Source organism: Cuculus canorus, chromosome 17, assembly GCF_017976375.1.
Source record: "Cuculus canorus isolate bCucCan1 chromosome 17, bCucCan1.pri, whole genome shotgun sequence".
Lineage (NCBI taxonomy): Eukaryota > Metazoa > Chordata > Aves > Cuculiformes > Cuculidae > Cuculus > Cuculus canorus.
In genome coordinates, this window is record NC_071417.1 from 10,105,344 (window position 1) to 10,124,942 (window position 19,599).

The 19,599-nt window shown below is 38.0% G+C and overlaps 1 protein-coding gene across 4 annotated transcripts; it reads left to right on the forward strand.

The window, feature by feature from the left end:
- Positions 1–188: 188 nt before the first annotated feature.
- ZCCHC8 (zinc finger CCHC-type containing 8) lies at positions 189–16,295 on the forward strand. 4 transcript variants are annotated; one of them, XM_054082465.1, is made up of 14 exons: positions 189–399; positions 1,143–1,185; positions 1,777–1,851; positions 2,367–2,472; positions 3,212–3,289; positions 3,599–3,702; positions 5,425–5,490; positions 7,393–7,456; positions 7,909–8,051; positions 8,778–8,920; positions 9,585–9,694; positions 10,506–10,589; positions 11,412–11,526; positions 12,257–16,295. In XM_054082465.1, exons 1-14 carry the CDS (start codon positions 219–221, stop codon positions 13,057–13,059), a joined length of 2,115 nt encoding a protein of 704 aa, XP_053938440.1. In that variant the 5' UTR covers positions 189–218; the 3' UTR covers positions 13,060–16,295. The 4 variants fall into 4 exon arrangements, with proteins under 4 accessions (XP_053938440.1, XP_053938441.1, XP_053938442.1 ...); XM_054082466.1 differs by having other exon boundaries at positions 7,396–7,456; positions 12,257–16,292; XM_054082467.1 differs by lacking the exons at positions 189–399; positions 1,143–1,185; positions 1,777–1,851; ... (1 more) ...; positions 3,599–3,702; positions 5,425–5,490 and having other exon boundaries at positions 3,229–3,289; positions 7,396–7,456; positions 12,257–16,291.
- The last annotated feature ends 3,304 nt before the right edge of the window (positions 16,296–19,599 follow it).

Here is a 19,599-nt window from a genome sequence, read left to right on the forward strand (position 1 = left end):
CGCCGCCAGCACTACAGCTCCCAGCGGGCAGCGGAGGGTGAACTACATCTCCCAGCGTGCAAAGCGCCCGGAGGATGTGGCCAGGACTGTGCTCTCCTGGTGCATGCTGGGAGTTGTAGTCCCCCGGCTCCCCAATGGGGCCTCGGCGCTTCTTGCTGCTAGCGGCGGCTCGGCTGCCCTTTGCCCCCCCCGCCCCTTCCTTCCTGCTTCAGCTCAAGATGGCGGCCGAGGTAGATTTCGGCGACCGCGAGCTCTTCCAGCAGCTCGAAGAAGCGGATGGGCCGCCACCGCCTCGCCTCAGCTTCGAGAAGGAGGAGGCGGCGCCCGAGAAGGCTTTGGAGGAGCTGTACGAGCGGCTGCGGGACCGCGAGGAGACGGTGCGGCGGCTGCGGGCGGAGAATATCCTGAGCGGGAGCCGGGCCTGGGCGCTTCAGCCCTGAGGGACCCGGGGGTCGCGACAGGGGCGGGCGCTCCTGGCTCCGGCTTCCCTCGCTGCTGAGCAAGTTTTCCTTTGATAACTTTCATCCTCAGAGCGTCCAGGTCCGTGCCAGCTTCGCCTGGCGAAGGAGGCACTTCACGAACGCTGGGGTGGCTGTTAAAAAGCTTGAGGCTGGGCTCATCCTTTCTAGGGAAAAGAAACAGCTGCTCGTTGGCTTCGTTAGCTCATTTTTAACAGAGCTAGACATAATTTTAAACTTTCAGTTGTGACTGCTTTCCCTAAATGGTTTTGAGGTTTGATACTGCAGCAGAGTGGAATCTGAAATTGGTTTGATAGTTTATTTTCTTTTTTCTAAAGTGAAATACTACGAATCTTACAATTCAGCAATAGTGCATGTAAAAAGTTACGCTGTTTGGATGGTCACAGCTAGTCCTTTTTCTTGTCTGGGTTTTTGTTTGTTTGGAGTTGTTGTGGGATTTTGGGGGGGGGGGAGAGGAGATGTTTGTTGTGTTTTATTTTTTCAGTTTGTGTTTCTTAAGCAGCAAATGGATTTGTAAATATTTTGTGTGGTGAACAGGAGGGTCTGAAACCTCATTATTCTATAGAATTCTTGTTAGTGGTTTCTTTGCTTTGATATTTCAATTAATGAAGGTGTGGGTCTGTGTCTTCTGAAAAAAGTGATGTTCCTTAACAGTAAATTAACATCAAGAACTTAAAAGGAAGCTGAATATTCTGACTCGTCCTAGGTACGTTAAAGCTGACTTCAGATGCTTTGTATGACCTGCATGTGTTTGAAATAGTTTGTCAGAGGTAGCAGTTGCATGAAGTGAGTCTGCCACATCTGAGAACTTTGCTCCTATGTCGCTCTCCCTGTTCAGATGTTTGGCTTCTAAAATAGCATTATCATTCTTGAAATTCATGTCTTTTGGACTTGAATACCAAGAACTTAGTTTGCATTGCTGTGACTTTATTTATTTGTGCGTATCTATCTCTTTATGAAACTTATGCGGCTTTTTGTAACTTGTTGTAAAGTTCAGCAGTGAGAACAAATAAATTAAAATGACTGAATAAATGATCTTATAAGATTTTATAACAGTTTAGTGCAGTTAAATTTCTGTAGTGTGGTGTTCTGTTCTGTTTTCTTTCCACCTCGCACCAGGCAACTTGCTCTGCTTGAAAGAGAATGATTTCTGTTGAAGTGAATAGGAACTTGTTAAAAGGACAGAACTTGTATTAGCCAAACCTTCCTCTCTCTGGGCAACAGACTGTTTGCCGTGATAAAGAATAGGGAGTAAAGCCAATGCCGTAACCACTGTCTCTCTGTTCTGTCCTTCTAGTGGAATTTCAGTGGACAACTCCAAACTTGATGGACCTCTATTACAGATTTTATTTATGAACAATGTAATTTCTAAGTAAGTAATTTCCATGAAAAAGCAATCCTGACAGGAAATTGGAAATTTTTGTTGTTGTTTAGATATGTTAGTGTTTGCCCAAAGGACAGATATTTGTTGTATTCAATAACATGAAGTGTTAAGATTGAAGGGGAGAAAGCATAAAGAGCAACGTGACAAGAGGTTTGTTGCTTTCATTAGCAGTATCTGGTTTTATCACTAAACGCAGTGTGACTTCCAGTAACTTGGAGTGACTCTGAACAGCAGTTTTGAGTGGTTTATGAGTGCTGCGGATAAATACAGGAAATAAAATTTTACCTGCCTGTGAGTTGATTTGTTGTCACAATAATACGAGGGTGCTCCTTTATAATAGATGGCACTCATGTCGGTGGGTGTTGGGAGGAGCGCAAGAGAGTAGCTGACTGCCCCTTTTCTAAGGTTTTAAGAAATAGTAAGTAGGAAATGCTTAAAAAGCAGACATTTGGTTTATGTTTCGATGTTGCTCATGTCTCTGTATACTCTTTTACTCCTTTTAGGCAGTATCATCAAGAAATTGAAGATTTTGTTTTTAATTTAGTTCAGAAATATGAGGAGCAGAAGAAAGGTGAACAAGAAAAAACGCACTTCAATGTTAAGCCACAGGTACTTTAAACTCACGTTGTTCTTCGGTGCTTCTTCTTTTGCAACCTCATAGTGGGAATATTGAAGTACTGCACTACTGAATAGCTGAGTTCTAAATGGGTTTTCTTGCTTAATTGCAAATCAAGGTACTATCAAACCAAAGTTTTACAAGTATTTGTTCCAAAAAATAAAAGCCTGGGGCAATGAAAATATCCTTTTTGCCCATGAAAATGCTTCTTTAAAATTGTTCCCAGTGACATTTGTGTAAAAGCAAGTAGTAAGTTGGTTGAAATAACTGAGAAGACTGTAAAGTACAAACTTAACATATCCTCTTCTGACAGTGTTTGGCCCAGCTTTGGAAAGATATAAGAGCACAGAAGAAAAACAGAATCTGGACATTTCCACTTTCTTCTCTTAGTGTAGAATTTTGAGTTTTAATTAACATTCACTTTTTAGCATTCACTTTGAATGCAAGGGTGAAATGGCACATTCCTCTCCATCCTTCTCTTAGCTTTTGAGATGAGAATAAAGATGTTCTTATGTAGCATATTTCTCATCATTAGAAATTAGCTGTGTCCTTCTTTGGACTGTAGAAAGCATTATGGCTAATGTACTCATCTCTGTCCTGCTGTTTGGCTAATGTTTCATGAAAGAATAAAACCTATATTCCATGTTCCATGCCTTTTCCATACTTTAGTAATTCAGGAACTTAGTACTGTTATTTTAAATTAATTATTTGTGTTTTTACTTTCCACATCAGCCCTCCAGTGTTCTTTTGGAAGAGGACTGTAAGACAGCAAGCTCGAACTCTCTTAAAAAAATGAAAGAAGCTTTTAGTGTAAGTTTTCAACTATGTACTCTTCAGTGGTAGATCTGACTCTTCATTCTAAATATTCAATATACATTGCCATTAAAATCAAACCTTGTTAAATTTTATTTATGAGTGTAATAGCAGTTAAGTTCAGCATGTTTTGGCTACATCAGTGGAAAAAAATACTTATTTATACAGGTGTGGGTTATTTGTAAATTTTTACAGAATGGGGGAAAAAAGTGGAAGTATTTCAAGCAGTGTAAATGTATCGAAATGCTACCAATCTGACCTAAATACTGACACATTTCTGACAATTTTCTGACTTTTTTTCTACAGGTTGTAGGAAGTGTTCTATATTTTACCAATTTTTGTCTCGATAAACTGGGACAGCCTATATTAAATGAGAATCCACAGCTGACAGAAGGATGGGAAATACCTAAGTATCCTGTTTACTAAAACAAGGGATTTTTTTGTATTTGTCAAATCCAAAGAAGGCCAGTCGGTAAATTGAATTCCAGTTCTGTTCTGTAGATTGTACGTTCTATCAACACCATATCAGTCATTATAGATGAAAAGTTTTAATGGGTAACTAATGAGTTTTTTCCTCAAAACAAGTATCTTGACGTTATTGGCTCGTGGATCTTTAGAAGATTTGTGCTTGGGAAGAGTAAATAAATCTTGCGACTTTAGGAATTTCCTGGGCCAGTGTGCAGTCAGATTTGGAATGACAGCTCGTTCCAGATACAAATAGGTGTTCTCCCTCTATAGAAATTTGCTGTCTGGGGAGACAAAAAGGGCTTGGCAAACTCAAATATGCTTTAAGGTGATTTTTTTTTTTTGCAAATGCATGAGCCACAGGGAAAGTCTTTTAATTACAGAACACTCTTAACTTACATCCATTTTAAAGTTGTTTCCTTGCTGTTTATTAAGGCCAGTATTTGAAAGATGAGATTGAGGGAAATGTTGGAAAAAGTGGGTTTTAATATCCTAGTCCTCCATGATAGAAAGAAATTAAGCAAGAAATTTCTCCGTTTTTCTCAAATAGTCCCATCTCCCCAGTTTTCCACCATTGCTTCTGCCCCAGAAAGAGTCAGGACAAGAAGCAGTTTCTCAGTCATTTCTGCAGTATCTAGTTATCAAGCTCATAATAAAAACAATTTCCTAGTGATAAAAAATAACTTGTATCTGAATGAAAATTGGAGATTTATAAGCCTGCTAGTGTGGGTTTTATTCTGCCTGTTGTGTATGCACTGTGCTGTAATTTTACATTTGGAAGACTGTTGCTCTTACAGTGCATTAAGTCAGTCTTGTTCTCCAAGTGATACTGTATCATCTCCAATCTCCAGATGAAAGTAGGTGCCAGGGGAATTTCTTCTACAATGCAAAGTTAAATGTGGCTAAACTTTCATGTCTGCCAGCTTAGATTTGATATTGTTCTTTAAATGTACTTGCTGCGTCTTTCTTTAGAGCTTCCTTAGATGACATTAAGCCTAAAATAGCACTTTGAGTTAAATGGTCTATCAGATATCGTGCTTCTAAATGACTGAAATACTGCACTCAATTAACATGTCAGTTCAATTAGGATCTGGCATCTGCTTGTCTTTTTAAGAGCAACTGTTAAGATTCTGGAAACGGTGCTGCTTCTGAACATGACTGAACCTCGTAGTCTTTACCATACTGGTTCGCTTGCAGCCCTCTTGTTTTCTTGTACGTTTTTAGATACATGGGCAGAGCAGCTGACACATCGTAGTGCAAAAGCAAACAGAAGTAGTGTAGTATGACCTGTCCCCACGTACTTGAGAAATGAGTTATGTTTTTGAAACTCTGTAAACATGCTATTAGGAGATTGCTGTGAAGCCTATCAAAACTGTTAGTTTGAAACTTCCTGGCTATAAAGAGGAGGACTGTAACTGATCAAGTGCTAATAAAGAACAAAATTGGTTATTGGATAGAAATTGCGTAGGAAGCAACAGAACCCCATCTTAGCAAATAGTTTATAATAGATATAAATTTATATTTTAGACTTCACATCAAGGACCCATCTGTAACTTAGCCTAGAAGAGTCAGTATTGTATTCAAAGCAGTGCTAGGTTTTCACTGATACTTTAAACAAGACTGAAATTTTGCTTCATCCAGTAGCAGTTCCTTATTGAAATCAAAAGATATCAGCAAGTTTTCAGCCAGATTCTCTCCCTAGATGGACAAGAAATACAAGTTAAACCAAAAAGGTTTGTATTATTCTTAAATATCAAGTTTTGAGCTGAGAAGTTCAGATGTACGCTGTGATTATTCCCTGCTATACTAAACCCATGAACGTACTTGAATGATGAGTTTAAATGAAGTAAACCAGTGCTGAGCTTTGCAGTCAGTGGATGCCATTTACTGACTTGCTTTAGGAAGGACCTAAAATCATTGTGTAAAAACCTTCTAAAGTTTATACTCTGTTCTTCTGGTGCTTGCCTTTTTAGTGATTGCTTTGTTGTCCTTGCACTGGTGTACTGTCATCATTCTTACTGTTTTGTACAACAACTACTCTCTGTCTTTATAGGCTTTTAAGCCAGACTCATTGATACAGCTTTTTATGAGAGGTATGAAGTAAAGCAAATTGTGCTTCCAACTGACAGCTTGCGTGGGTCTTTGTGGCATCTAAAGCCACTGATTTCAGATTTAGTGAAGACCAGGCAAGCTTTTGGTGGGAATTTCAAAGATAAAGAGGCATGCTGAGTTAAACTCCATCTCGATGAGGATTACTACCATCTGAATGGAAAGCAGATTGAAGGGTTGTGCTTGTGATATGGGACAATTTTAGAATACTTGGATCACTGCAGACAGCTGCTGTTTGCAAACTATGTAAAGATGAAGCAGAAGATGCACTTCACTTTATCTTATTCACGGCTTCAAGAAGTTGGAGTGTGTGGGCATTACCCTGAGTACTCGTTCTTGTGTCAGATTTTTGTCTCCACTTCTGGTTCCCATACTAATTTGGTAAAGATGAATGTTCAGAAAAGAAATGTTTCTCAAAGGTCTTGTGAGAGATTGAGATTTTCCACCCTGTAGTGTTGAAAATGTGTGCTGCCATGATATACAAGGAAAATTAATCTTGAAGCCGACTGCAGTTCTATTCTGGGTTTTAAGTGTACAATTTCACAATACGCATAACTTGTTCAAACTGTGGACCAGGGCTTTCCAAAGAAGTAGTCATGCTCTCCTACTTGTTTCTGCTGGTAACTGATTCTCGATATTGTAAAACAGATCAGACCTACAATGATAGAAGCATAAAAAGAGAACTAGAGGTATTAATGTACTGCAGGCATGATAATTTGAGGTGTTGCTCTTCTGTACTCTAGAGTTAAAGGTATTGTTTTCACATCTTCACTTTGCCTTCTCTGGACATAGCATAAGCTTTACTATATAGGTTTAGTTTTATTTATTGGCACTATCTAAGCAAATGTTTACATATTTAGTTAGAAGCAGAAATCCTTCAGTGAATATTGTGTCTGCACCATGACACAAGGAAAAGCTTTTCCACTTTTAGGACAGTAAACTATGGGATCAGGTTGCCCAGAGAGGTTATGCAGTCTTCATCCTAAGAGCTATTCAAGACCCAACTGGATAAAGCCCTGAGCGACCTGATCTGATCTCATAGCTGACCCAGCTTTGATTAAGGGACTGGATTAGAGATCTCCCAAGATTCAGCCTGAATTATTCTGTCGCTATTCTGTTCCCTCTTAAAGGAACAGATCTCTGTTATGTGAGATATAAAAGCTCCATTTCTGCATGGAACTACTACTTTTTTCACTGTAGTTTTCTTTCTCCTCTTTCCTCTCCACATGCTGTCATGTTTTCTTATTGCCCACCTTCCCTCCTCCCACTAGTGCTGTCTGTGTTTTTCTCATTTCTTGTGTTTTCCTTAGGATTGTGAAATAAACATTGTTCTATTACTGGTTTCATAATTGGCATTAAGCAGTCAACTTAATAGAAGCAGAAGACAGCACATGAAATCAGGAAGCAATGCTTACGTTTTTGTAATTCTAAATATGAAACTTAAAATCTAACAAGCTTTAAAATAAATAAGTGTGTTTAGCACAGCAAAATTATTATCAGTCTTAACTTTTTGTGCATTTTTTAAGCAGGCCAAAACCGGTTTGTTTCAATTGTGGTTCTGAAGACCATCAAATGAAGGACTGTCCACAGGTAAACACCACATCAGTATTCCAGACTGCTACTCTCCAAGAAATTTTTCAGTGTAACTGCACCACTTAAAAATAATTAGCTGCGTTGGGGTCAGGGTGTACAAATAGTTATTCCTTTCTGTTGATTGGGTGATACTGTTCGTTCTTATAAATTCTAACATACTAAATTAGAACATAAGTTATTTTTGTAGCATAATGGTTTGTATGGTTCCTTTAATTTATGGAGGGACGTTTTTCAGGCTGAACGGTCTTCACTCATATTTAGAGCTCCGCTAGACCTGGTGCAAATGCTCTTGGGTTTTTGCTATGTAGTTTTCATTACAACTGTAGTTGTATCACACGTGATAAATGATCAAGCATGCAGAGATAAAGGTGTAACAGTTATGTTGGATGAAGGAGTGCATGAATTGTAAATTGTCCAAATCTAAACTTGCCAATTGTATTATCTTTAAGCCACGAAATGCAGCTCGTATAAATGAGAAGAGAAAGGAGTTTATGGAAGCTTATGGTGAAGCGAGCAATCAGAATTATCAGCAGCGTTATCATGCAGAAGAAGTAGAAGAGAGGTTTGGAAAATTTAAACCAGGAGTAATTAGGTATCTCTTTTCCTTCCATTAGCTGTTGCACTGCTTTCTGGAATACCTTTTCTACCTGTGGAGTGCCAGATGTTACTTCCCAGAGTTCTGTTAAGTCCATCTGCTGCTCTTAACTATGTTTATGTTCAAATTTGTTAGATAAATAAAATTTTATTAAATAATTGCACAGATATTTTTCAAATGAAACCTCATCACTAGCTTAATAGTTCTACCTTTTTCCTAATGTAGGGGGAGAAATGTTACTCTTTGGCTATTCAAATTGTGGCTATATTATGTTACTATAAACTAAAAATGCATGCAAAGTTATGAAAAAATTGAGCTTTGAGTGCCCCTTCCTCTCTTTTTCTTGGTGTCCAAAATGATTTAAAAAAAATCATAACATGGCTGTAGCAGTCTCCCCAGAAATCACCAGGAAATTTAGCAGTGCATTAAGTTCCGCCCTTCCTGTTGTGATAAGGTACAGTTAAGGTCATGAATCAGAAGTAACAAGTTGAGTAAGTTGTTCTCAGTGTATAAATAATTCTCCTAAAATGAAAGTGTTAAAAGTTGTCTTTAAGATTGGAGCTGGGTTTGTCTTAAAGTTCTTATACCTGGGACTGAAGGCAATATAGTTCGAACTAAAACTAAGTTATTTTAACCTGACAGTTTAAACTTCAACAAAATATTTATGACTTCCTTTTGTCAAAACATAGTTTTACCGGAGGATGTTTTGTGTTCTTAACTTAGTGGAGAACTTCAAGATGCACTTGGTGTCACAGATAAGAGTCTTCCTCCGTTTATATATCGCATGCGTCAGCTGGGTTATCCTCCAGGTTGGCTCAAGGAGGCTGAAATGGAGTACTCGGGACTTGCGCTTTACGATGGAAAAGGTGAGGAATGCGCTGTGGGAGTGTGGTTCTCAGTATGCAGCCTATTTTTTATTTTCTAAAGTCATGTAAAAATATTCTCTTTTCATCTAGCCATGACGTGACAATGAAACGACTTCTGTAATGACTATATTGCATAGGTGAAAACTAAGTGTGATTTCACTCTACTAAACTCTTGCTATTAGAATATGGAGTTCCTGTGAAACTGTGCAAGACTTACAAATAGCCTATTGTCAGATTTCAACTTCCTTTTTTTAATACGCCGCTCTTCATGAAAGAAACCATAATACTTCCTTGGTTCGGTAACTTTATAATACAATAAGAGTAAGAAGACCAACAACAAGCAAAGAATATGTTTCTTGAAACCAAACTTGGCAAGTAATCTACCAGCTTTTTACTTATGACAACAGTTACACTGCATCTTAGAGAACAGTTCTGATGCCATTACTGAGGTTTAGTAATGGTGCATAAAGAGTAGTAATATTGTAAATACCTAGTTAGGTTTCTGAGGAAGCTTTGTGCGTGTATCTGATAGATTTGGTCACTCTTTTTCCCTCTATGGATTACAAAGCTTTCTAGCAGTACTTTCCAAAAACCGTGCTCTTAAATCCTCTGGATTTTTTCAGTAATGTTCTTAATAACCAATAATAATTATATTTCATTATAGATGATGGTGGAACAGAAGATGGTCACCAACCAAAACGCACCACTTACGATGTTTCTAAGCTGATAAACTATCCAGGCTTTAATATATCCACTCCAAGTGGGATCCCAGATGTAAGTGTCTGTCCTCCACATTCTGAACAATATGGTGACTAATATTAAACTTGGCTAAAGGCAATTAATGTTTTATATTCTGCATCATTTCTTTGAATAGGTCTTTATTTTTAAACACCTGGTTTGGGGCTAGGGGCTGCTGAGGTAATTTAACATGACATCTGTCTATGCAATATCTGTCACAGCTCTTGTGGTCTGACAGTGCTTCTGTAATGATTATTTCCATTACAAGACCAACAGGAGCCTAGAAGGATAGTTTAATTTTTTTTAAACACAAAACTTTGCGTATCGATGCCTGTTTCTCCCATACATCTAATTTTTCTGAATGTTCCTGGAATGTGAAAATTACTCTGTGTGTTGTAAATATAATTTCAACCACAGAAAACTGTATCAGACCAGTGCACAACCTATTGGAAGCTTTGTAACAGCTAGAACAATAGGAGTCACATCAGAAGACCCACACAGTGGGTGCCCTCTTAAGCACAGAGCACACAAGGAATCTCCTGTGGCTGCTGCTGAACTTGTATTTTTAAAAGCATTTTAACCTACTCTTAGTAGTGGATTTCATCACTGGTGTTAAAGCCTGTGCATTAAAAAGAAGCACTTGTGTATGTTTTACAGCTTTATATTTGCCCATTTAGTGGCCTCCAAATGTGTTTTTTCATTCAGTATTCTTAGCCAAGGTTCTGAACTCAAGTTTTCTTCAGTTTTCAATAAAAATTAACTGCTCAGACAAAAAAGGGGTACTTGAAAACCTGTTATTTCAGGGGGAAGCCAGCTACGTGCAACATTGTCTCTCTTTTTTCTGTAGGAATGGCAGATGTTTGGTTCCATCCCCATGCAGCCGTCTCAACAGAAGGATGTTTTTGCTAACTACCTTTCTAATTTTCACGTGGTGAATATATCTCTTTGTTATTTGCCAAAAAAAATTGCCTTGTAGTTACTGTAGCCAACGATGATCTCTTGTTTATGTCTTCTTTTTTTGCACAAGGGGGTTGACTTTCTTCTTGACACTAACAGAGGTGAAATCTGTTCTAATAAAAACTAGCTTCATGTTTAGAACAACTTCCATTTTTCAGTTAACAAAAGCAGATCCCAGTTGTGCAATATTTAATAAACAGTTGTGAAAAAAGTTTGTATAAAATTTTTACAGCCTAAAAATGGTCTTAGTTCCAGAATTCCCTAGAAAGTGAAAAGCTTACTCGCCATAGTGATGATTTACAGTGATGTTATTACAGGGACTTGAGAAAATACATGACAGTCCTGTCTTTTATCATTCTCAGGTCTTCTCTGATGTGATTCTAGCGTAGTGTTACTCACTGCAGAATACTTCCAGTTAAGGATGAAGATGTATGCACTGCACTCTGTCCCGAAGTGTAACGCTATATCGAATTGAACAGTAAATTCTAGGCCTGCCAGGAAAGGATATGCAATAATTGAGTTGTGATGGTCTCATAAGATCTAGGTGTCCAGGTGGAACTTGGCTGTAATCCTGTGTTATGAATGCAGGTAGTCTTTGCTTTTGCCACTTAACTCTGAACAAGATAACAGTTCTGTTCAGTTGCATTAAATCTCTCAAACTTTGTCTAATTTACACCCTGGGTTGCCAAATGATTGTAGTTATTAAATTACTTCAAATACGTTCTTATAGGTGGAAATGTTACCTTTTACAATTTAATACTAATTTCTTTTGTTTTCCTGGATAATTTCACTTCAGCCAAGTCCAAAATCTGGCAATAAGAGGGCTGCATCTCAGTCAAGCTCTCATCATTCAAAACGACCGAAAGAAGACAGTTCAGAGGTACCAGCAGCTGACATGGACATAGATTCTGGTATAGCTATTCTGCAATTTTTTTTCTTGATTTCAATTTTTATTTTCAAAATAACTTGCTCTGAATTGAAATGTCAGTGTTCATGAAGAGAAACCAGTGCCTTAGTATTCATTATGGTAGTAATATATGCTAGCAGCGTCCTACTAGAGAAGTAATTGGACCTCTCTACAAGAGGCATTCTCTGTTGCTGTGGTTGTCATCTTTTCCAGTACCACGCAGGAGGTTTCAGGTGTACTCAGAGCAGCTGGAATGTTAGGTTATGAAATCCAATCTCTTTACTTCAGATGTATGTTAAAGAAACTTTTGTTGTGAAGACCTCCTAATCCTTAAATATTTGGTTGAAATAATGTAGGAAGTTACAAGCTCACAAATCCTTAAAAATTACTCCAACTCACAAAAGGACTTGGTGTTGTTTAAATGTTAGAGCAGCTGGAGAAAATTCTGACTTTCCTCCTGGATTTCCCATGAGGGCATCCTTCAGTGTGGAATAAGTTTGACCTCAATACATGCAGGAGTAATTTATTTATTTATTTTTTAATGGCAGAAAGCAGAGTTAAAATTCCCAAGAACCTAATTTCAGTGGATATCAAAACCTTCAAAAAGTTTGTTCTATCTCAGCTAAAAACCAAGGATGAGAAGACATAAGCTAGTTAATGAGAGCATTGACACTTTTGAATTTTGTCCTAGTCAGGTTTCAGGTTCTAATAGATGTATTTCAATCTGTCTCTAGATCTGGAAGTGTCACAAAAACCTCAAACTCCTAACAGTTTTCAGTTCCAACCTCCACTGCCACCTGGACATCTGCCAACGTCAACTCCCCCTCCTTTACCACAAGGAACACCACCACCATCTCAGCCTTCAACACCCACTCATCCTCCTCTTCCTAGGACTACTCTGCCATCTAATCCTTCTAATGACGTTCCTCAGCCAAAAATCGTGGACTCGGTGATGGATGAGGATACTCTGACCTTGGAAGAGCTAGAAGAACAACAACGATTAATCTGGGCAGCACTAGAGCAAGCAGAAAGCACAAACAGTGACTCTGATATTCCTGTTGATACCCCTTTAACTGGAAATTCTGTTACATCATCACCATCTAGGAACGAAGTAGAGCTTGTTGCAGAAGTAAGATCATCTGATAAGGTTATTACAGTGGAAACAAGGTTTTCTGACATGAGTGAACAGATACCAGAAAATGAACATTCTGTAACTGGTCCTAATCCAGGAGATGGTTTACCTAATTTAAAGGAGAATCCTGATAATACAGATTCGGAAGGCTTGCTGGATAACACCGTCCTGGCTCCCACCTGTGAGGTTAACGATGGAGAAGATGCAGGTGAGGATAAAGTGGTCACAAGCCTTGAATCATCTGCAAAAAACTCCAGTCTTGTTCCTGATATGAGCAAGTTTGCTGAAGGGATAACACCATTTGAATTTGAAAATATGGCGGAACCAACAGGTGTTTATCTACGAATAAGAAGTCTGTTAAAAAATTCCCCAAGAAACCAGCAAAAGAAAAAGACTTCATCTTAACTGGTCTTCCTTTGTTTCATTAAGTCCAAATCCCTGCTTCCTTATCTTTCCTCCTCCAATTTTATGAACTCGGATAACCTTCCTCATCCTTTTGTGGGAAGGAGAAAATCTTGACAAATACAGCTCTGCCCTGTTCTTCCTTGGACGTCAAGTCAGTGCCGGGCTTCCGTATTTACCAGGACCACCCATGAGGCCAGAAAATAGGAATTTTCCCAAATCTCATCCTTCCACTAAGGAATAACAGGACTGTTGATTTGTTAAGAGTGATTTACTTGCCAATACATGAGAGGATTTCCCTATCGTGAGAGGAAATCCTCTAGAGAGGATTTTGTCATTTGCTGTTTGTTACTTTAGCCAAGATTTATATTGTCCTTGAGTTTCAGGTGGATTGGTGATTTTTTTAATACCTGTCCTTTGTACAATAATCTATGCTTTATACATTTTGCTAATTATCCTGTAGATAAGTTTAATATATTCAGAATGTTTTTAAAATGTCTGATACTAAGATTTCCCACATCACAATCCTGGCAATTGGATGAAAATAATTGGGGACTACCAGCATTATCTTCACAGTTTCAAGTATTTTTATAAATTATTTATGTGGGTCAGATTTAATTACCACTGTATCTTTTGTAACATCATCCTTCGTGTAAACTTGCTGTACATACGTGTTCATTGTTGTGTACAGAGGTTTAATAAATGAGCTTTTATATAAAGGGGTTTTTTAGTTGGAGTCCTAAGCTATCAAACTGCTGATTTTTGAAACTAAACTGCTGAAGATAATTAGAAAAACAGGCTGATGAAAATGAGGAGGAAAATAGTTAAATATTTAAGGAAGAGTTGCAACTACTGGGTTCAGATTTTCATAATGAAGAAGATGTTAAAAGCATTTCAGCTACCTAAACAGACCCTTACCATACCATCAAGTTTCGTAATCTGAGGAATTGCCCACTTTTGAAAGCTTGGAAGTGTTGTAATTCTGCTAATTAGTTGTACCTGTAGGTGAAATGACTGTATGTTATTTGCATTGCCGACAGAGGGAGCCCTGGACTGAACAGTATTCAGCTGAGCTGGCAAAGCTTTGTTTGTCCTTACATACGTGCGGGGAAAAAGTCTTCCTCACCAAGTGAAATCCATAATAAAAGTATTTTCAAGTATCGAAGAAAATACTTGTGAAGGAATGATGTTCGAAGGTAGTTTTGATAAGATAACTTCAGAGACTGAATTTATACTCTGAAGTTTTTGGCTTTGCAGATCATATGCAGTTCCAAATGATTATATGATTTTAGTACACTCTGCGTTTGAATGCTTAAGGAAACCCCAGACTTCTTGTAGTTGAAGCTTTTATATTTATTCTTTTTTTTTCCCTCCAAACTTTACAGGAAGGGAAAAAAGCAAAGTATCTGTATAGTACCAGCTTGTCTTCCAAGAGACTGAAACAAATTTTTACAGCATATACCAAATTTTGCACTTGGAAAGCAGTGGTCAAGGTAAATGTCCTTTGTATGTGCTAAAATGAAACATAATGTTTGATGTTTCTGTAAGAAATTGATAATGAAATAATACTGACATGAAAAAAATAAGACAAACCCTGTAGCTCGAGAACCAAGAGTGGGAGGGGAGAGACGAAGAGATGGGTATAGAATGTGTTCCAGCCTGTCGCGGTGAGACAAGGCTCAGCTCGATCACTTCATGCGATACGGGTGGATGTAGTTCAAATGCAGATGTTTTTCACCCTCGGCTGGAAAATGTCAGTGTGCAAGAGCAAACAGCGAGTTCCAGTCAAGACACTGTGCCAGGTCACAACTCTCTGTCTGTGAAGCAGTTTTTAGCTAATAACTTAACTGCTTGAGCACCTGTCCTGTTCACCAGACCTGGCTCCCTCTTCCCAAAGCTCAAGTCGGTGCTCAAAGGAGCCCATTTTTTGTCAGTAGAAGTTGTGAAAGCAAAACCACTTGATCCTCAAAAGCCTTTCAGAAAATAATCTGCAGAATTGCTCTGTGTATTGGCAGCATCTGTACAGAGCTGTGTGTCAGCTCAGAAGGGAAGTGTTTGGAAGGTGATCGTAGCTGATTTTCTGAATTTTTTGAATAAAAAGTTGCAGGGACAGTCTCTTTTTTTGGTAATTTTTGTGCCATACCTCCTACGTTCTTTCCAGCTTCTACATACTTTACAAAGAAATCTATTGTGAAGCGTATGGAGATTTTGTACTTTCTCCATGCCTCCTTCTCCCATAGCGTTAAAAGCTCATAATAACAGTTTACAGAAGCCTTTATATGCTCTGTGCTGCATCATTCACATGTGAATTGCAATGTGATGTGGGGCATGAGGTAATGATTTCAAGTGTACACACCTTTTGGGTGTGTTCAGGTGCTCATATTTTAAACACGCAGTTCTCTCTCCACACCTCAGATCTTTTTTTAATAGGTCTTATGAAATTCTTTCGTAGGGTATGCAGCCCAAACTTCACAGGAGTACTTGTGTACTCCTATCTTGCTTACAGAACCCACGAGATGTGCAATGTATTTATATGCTTAGAACCCATTAGTGCTCTATATGTTCGCAGTAAAATCGTAATAAATCACCCTTCCATCTAATAGATCAGATGTCTTCCGTGTATGTAGAAATTCTCAGACTCATCCCTAACTTAGCTTTTAACTTTATTGCTTCCAAGATTTACACTGAAGGTATTAGAGTAAGGTTAAAATGAAGTCATTTCAGTGACGCGGCTTTTAATGTAATGGTAAATTCTAGTTGAAATATGTTAAATCCTTAATTTTATAAGGCTTTGAATTTTAAATTGTTCAGCATTTCTTATCACTTTGACCACTCCTGTATTTGCTGCACAAAAACTACTTGGATATACAAAGAATTTTCACTGTTGGAAGATGATGCCTTCTGGTATCAAAAGCAAATATTATTTGAGGGGGTCTGGGGAAGGGGTGGCCTCTGTTTGGGTCCACATTTTATATCCGCTGGAATTTTCATCCAAAGTGATGGGACTGAATAATTGTTCCCTGCAGTGTGCTATGATTGAAAACTTGTGTCCTATGCTGTCACGCTTGTGTAAATGCTTGAATTAAAGTTACCACAACCAGGATTGTTCCCATTTAACAATCTTGTTCTTTAATGTAACAGAAAGTGCCAGGCTCCTGTGAATGCTGAGTCATCTGTGTGCTCAGAAGTATTTTTTATATTGCTTTTGTGCTGCTTTTACTCCTTTTAGTCTTGGTATGATCCCTGTCTGATAGGATATGGTTTTGGGGATAAATCAAGTATCATTTGATTCCAGTGCTCATTCTTTTCTAATGATACCAATATAATTAATAGGGTGACATGAATGTTTTCCTGTATAGTCAGAATCTGTATGATGAGTTGGTTACTGATAGGCAAAAGTAGGTACTTGGGCAGTCTGCTAGCAAGGGACTGAGGAAACACTGAGCCAGGAGCTGTTGGTCAATGGAAAGCTCCACGTTCCCAGACCTTGCCCGGCACTGGGCTGTCTGGTTGGGGTGTTTAGAGGCTGTCACTGAATGCTGTTACGAAGTAGGACATGAATTATTAGACTTAGATCACCTATACCACATATTAAGAACTCTTCTTCCTTTTTCCTCTTATGTATCTTAAACATCTGTATGTGTTCAATTTTAAGTCTGAGTCTATCAAAATCTAAACACTTTTTCACTAATGATCTGTATAACCCATATATTAATACAAAAAACTTACCCCTTGTTAGCCTAGAAATTTATTTTACCTCCTGAAGAAAAACATAGGTGGGAATGGAATACTTTAATTTATCCTTTTGTCTTTTGAATGGTAAAGAAAACCTACAAAAGTTCCTTTAATACTTCTTTTTACTTAAAATAAGATTTTTGTAATGTCAGTGTTTTGATCTCAGAAACACAGACAGCCTGTGGTGGGAACTGTATAATTTTTGCTTTTAACTACTGGTAATTGATTTGAAATACGGGTGATACTAGGGACTCGGTGGTGTTTTTTAAATTGTTTTTTTAAAATCTTATATTGTCAATTGTCCTTTCTATGGAAGACATGGTCAGTATGGATCATGTTGTGAGAAGATAGAGCGGAAACAATGAGTAGAACGCTTACTTGTCTGTATCTCTGATGCAAGAGATACAGTTAATTAGGGATGAGACGTTATCCCTGCTTTTTCTTTCATGGTTAGGAATGAATTAATCTTGATCTCTTAGCTATTTATACTTCACTTTTCCTGTCAGGTGCTATGTATCTTTGCTGCACTGACGATTATTGTAAATATTTAATTTCTTGAATCTGTCAGGTGTAACAACTCAAATTGGTTTTGTATATTGAAACTGCAACTAGATCACAGTACAACGTCTGAGAAGAAGCTGAACAGCAAAGTATTTCTGATACTTTTAAGTCACATTCCCATGGTGATGGGTGTGGCATAATAACCTAGATTAGAGCTTACTAAAATGAATGACTAATAAAATTTGCAATGAGGTGGGTATAGTGGAAGCAGGCATCGCTCAGATTTTCCCACAGATTCCCGTTGGCATAGTTCTTGTGTTTGGGTATAGCGTTCGGAACAGCAAAAGTATTTAAAAACACTTATGTGTATCTAAAACCATCTAATCTGTGCCAAATATTCAGGCTATCGATCAGATGGGTAGTTGTCTCTTAAAAGATTATAATTTCTAAGTTAGATTTTTATAACCTAATTCACAGTGCTTACAATGTCATGAAAAGAGAAGTAGCTGAGATATGTTAGCTGCTAAGAAGAATTATTTTTACTGCAAACCATAAGACAGGATTGCTGGGGGGAGGAAATGAAAAAGAGGAAAAAGCTCAAATATAATTTAAGAGTTTCAGATGCATTGGTAGTTGCCATGGAATTTTGTAACATGGCTGTATTACCTCTCGTAGGTAAATGCCATTGAAGGCATTTTTGTTGATGTTGTTCCTAAGCATATGTTGTAAGTCATGTTTATATTTTGGGGGACGGGGAATGGAAGGGATGAGTCAGAGGTAGGAATTGGTCTTGACCCTTGGAGAAGCTCACAAACAGGATGGATTTAATTACATGGTAATTAATGCGTGACAGTTGGACACTTCCTTAACTTCAGTGAACTACAAGCAGTGAATATCTGACATAAGATTTTTTGCAACATACACTTAGCTGTCAGCCGATGGCTGAATGAAAATTTCTTTACCCTTTCTTTAGAACTCAACGCTCTCCATAGGAACAAAATCCCTTCTGCCTTGCTTCTCTGCAGACGAGAATTCAGCTTTTGTTGTATTTACAAAAATGGCAGATTGATTTGCATAGTTCATCTTTTTAAATAGACTCTGGATTCTCAGTTATCTGTGAAATGAAACACAAAGATGAACATTATTGTTAAAATAAGTACCTTATTAAACAAGCATGCAGAAAGGATTCTTTAAGTGCTGTCTGTTCAAGTACTGTTCTCTGTTCTTTTACCCATGTTGGGTAGAACAAACAATGTAAAATTGGATTAAAGTTTGTCTTGTGTAGCAGGAAAGAAGAAGAAAGAATGTGGAAGTGCAGAAAGAGGTTTTTTTCGTGCTGCTGCTGGGTAGCACAGCAGACCTAGGGAAGGGAAACAGCAAGTACATTAAGAATGGAAAAACTTAGTACAGCCTTTCAAACTACTCAGCTGTGAAAGTAACTACTATGTCTGCAGTATTTTTTTGTTAACCATTATTTACCACTTGCACTTTATTACATGTTCTATAAGGACAGTGCAAAGCTGCGTCTCTTAGTTTCTCTCTTCAGTAGTAAGCCAGCTCCTGGGTGCTCTGCCCCCTACTAGGTGCAACAGGCTGATATGGTTTACAGAAACTTAACATTGTGCATTGAACTACATAGACCTGAAATCTACCTACGTGGTAAACTGTGAGACAAAAAAACCCACCAAATTAATGAAGGAAAATTATGGGAGACAATACACTTAGAGAAAAAAACACTTATCAGCATCAGATCAATACAGAGAGTTCAAAACTGTGCTACCAGAAATGAGCACAAAGGTTCACAACTGTAGTTTCGAACGTATTTTGGAGAAGTGTTTGATAAAGTTAGTCTAACTCTAGTTTTTACCCTAATTGCAGTTTTTGTGTCAGGGGTTATTTCCATAGCTAGAGGCTGCAGGGTCAGTTTTTTTGGTTTAAGCAATCCTTTGCTGGCTCTGCGCTTCTAAATACAATCTAATATTTAAATGCTGAAGTCTTTATTCAGCAAAACCTTTATCAGATTTTGCAGGGAGAAAGAAGAGTGGCTGTACATGGATTCGAGTATCTGTTTCAACATCTAATGGCCATGGGAAGAGAGTCTCTAACATTTAGGAAGTGAAATTCTAACAAACATTGCTAAATGCTGATCTAGTTAAAACCTATTATCTGACGGGCTGTGTCACACCGTTTTGTGCTTTACCATGCTGGATTAATGCCAAAGAACGAAGCCAAAATGAAACACAAATTGCAATCAGTCTCCAGCAATGGAACTGCTTTCTCATCACCCTTTTGTTCGAATGGCATCAT

Coding starts and splice junctions, on each gene's coding strand:
- ZCCHC8 (XM_054082465.1), top strand. CDS start 219: ATGGCGGCCGAGGTAGATTTCGGCGACCGCGAGCTCTTCCAGCAGCTC. Junction 10,590..11,411: donor ACCTTTCTAATTTTCACGTG/GTGAATATATCT, acceptor ATTTCACTTCAG/CCAAGTCCAAAATCTGGCAA. Junction 11,527..12,256: donor TGACATGGACATAGATTCTG/GTATAGCTATTC, acceptor ATCTGTCTCTAG/ATCTGGAAGTGTCACAAAAA.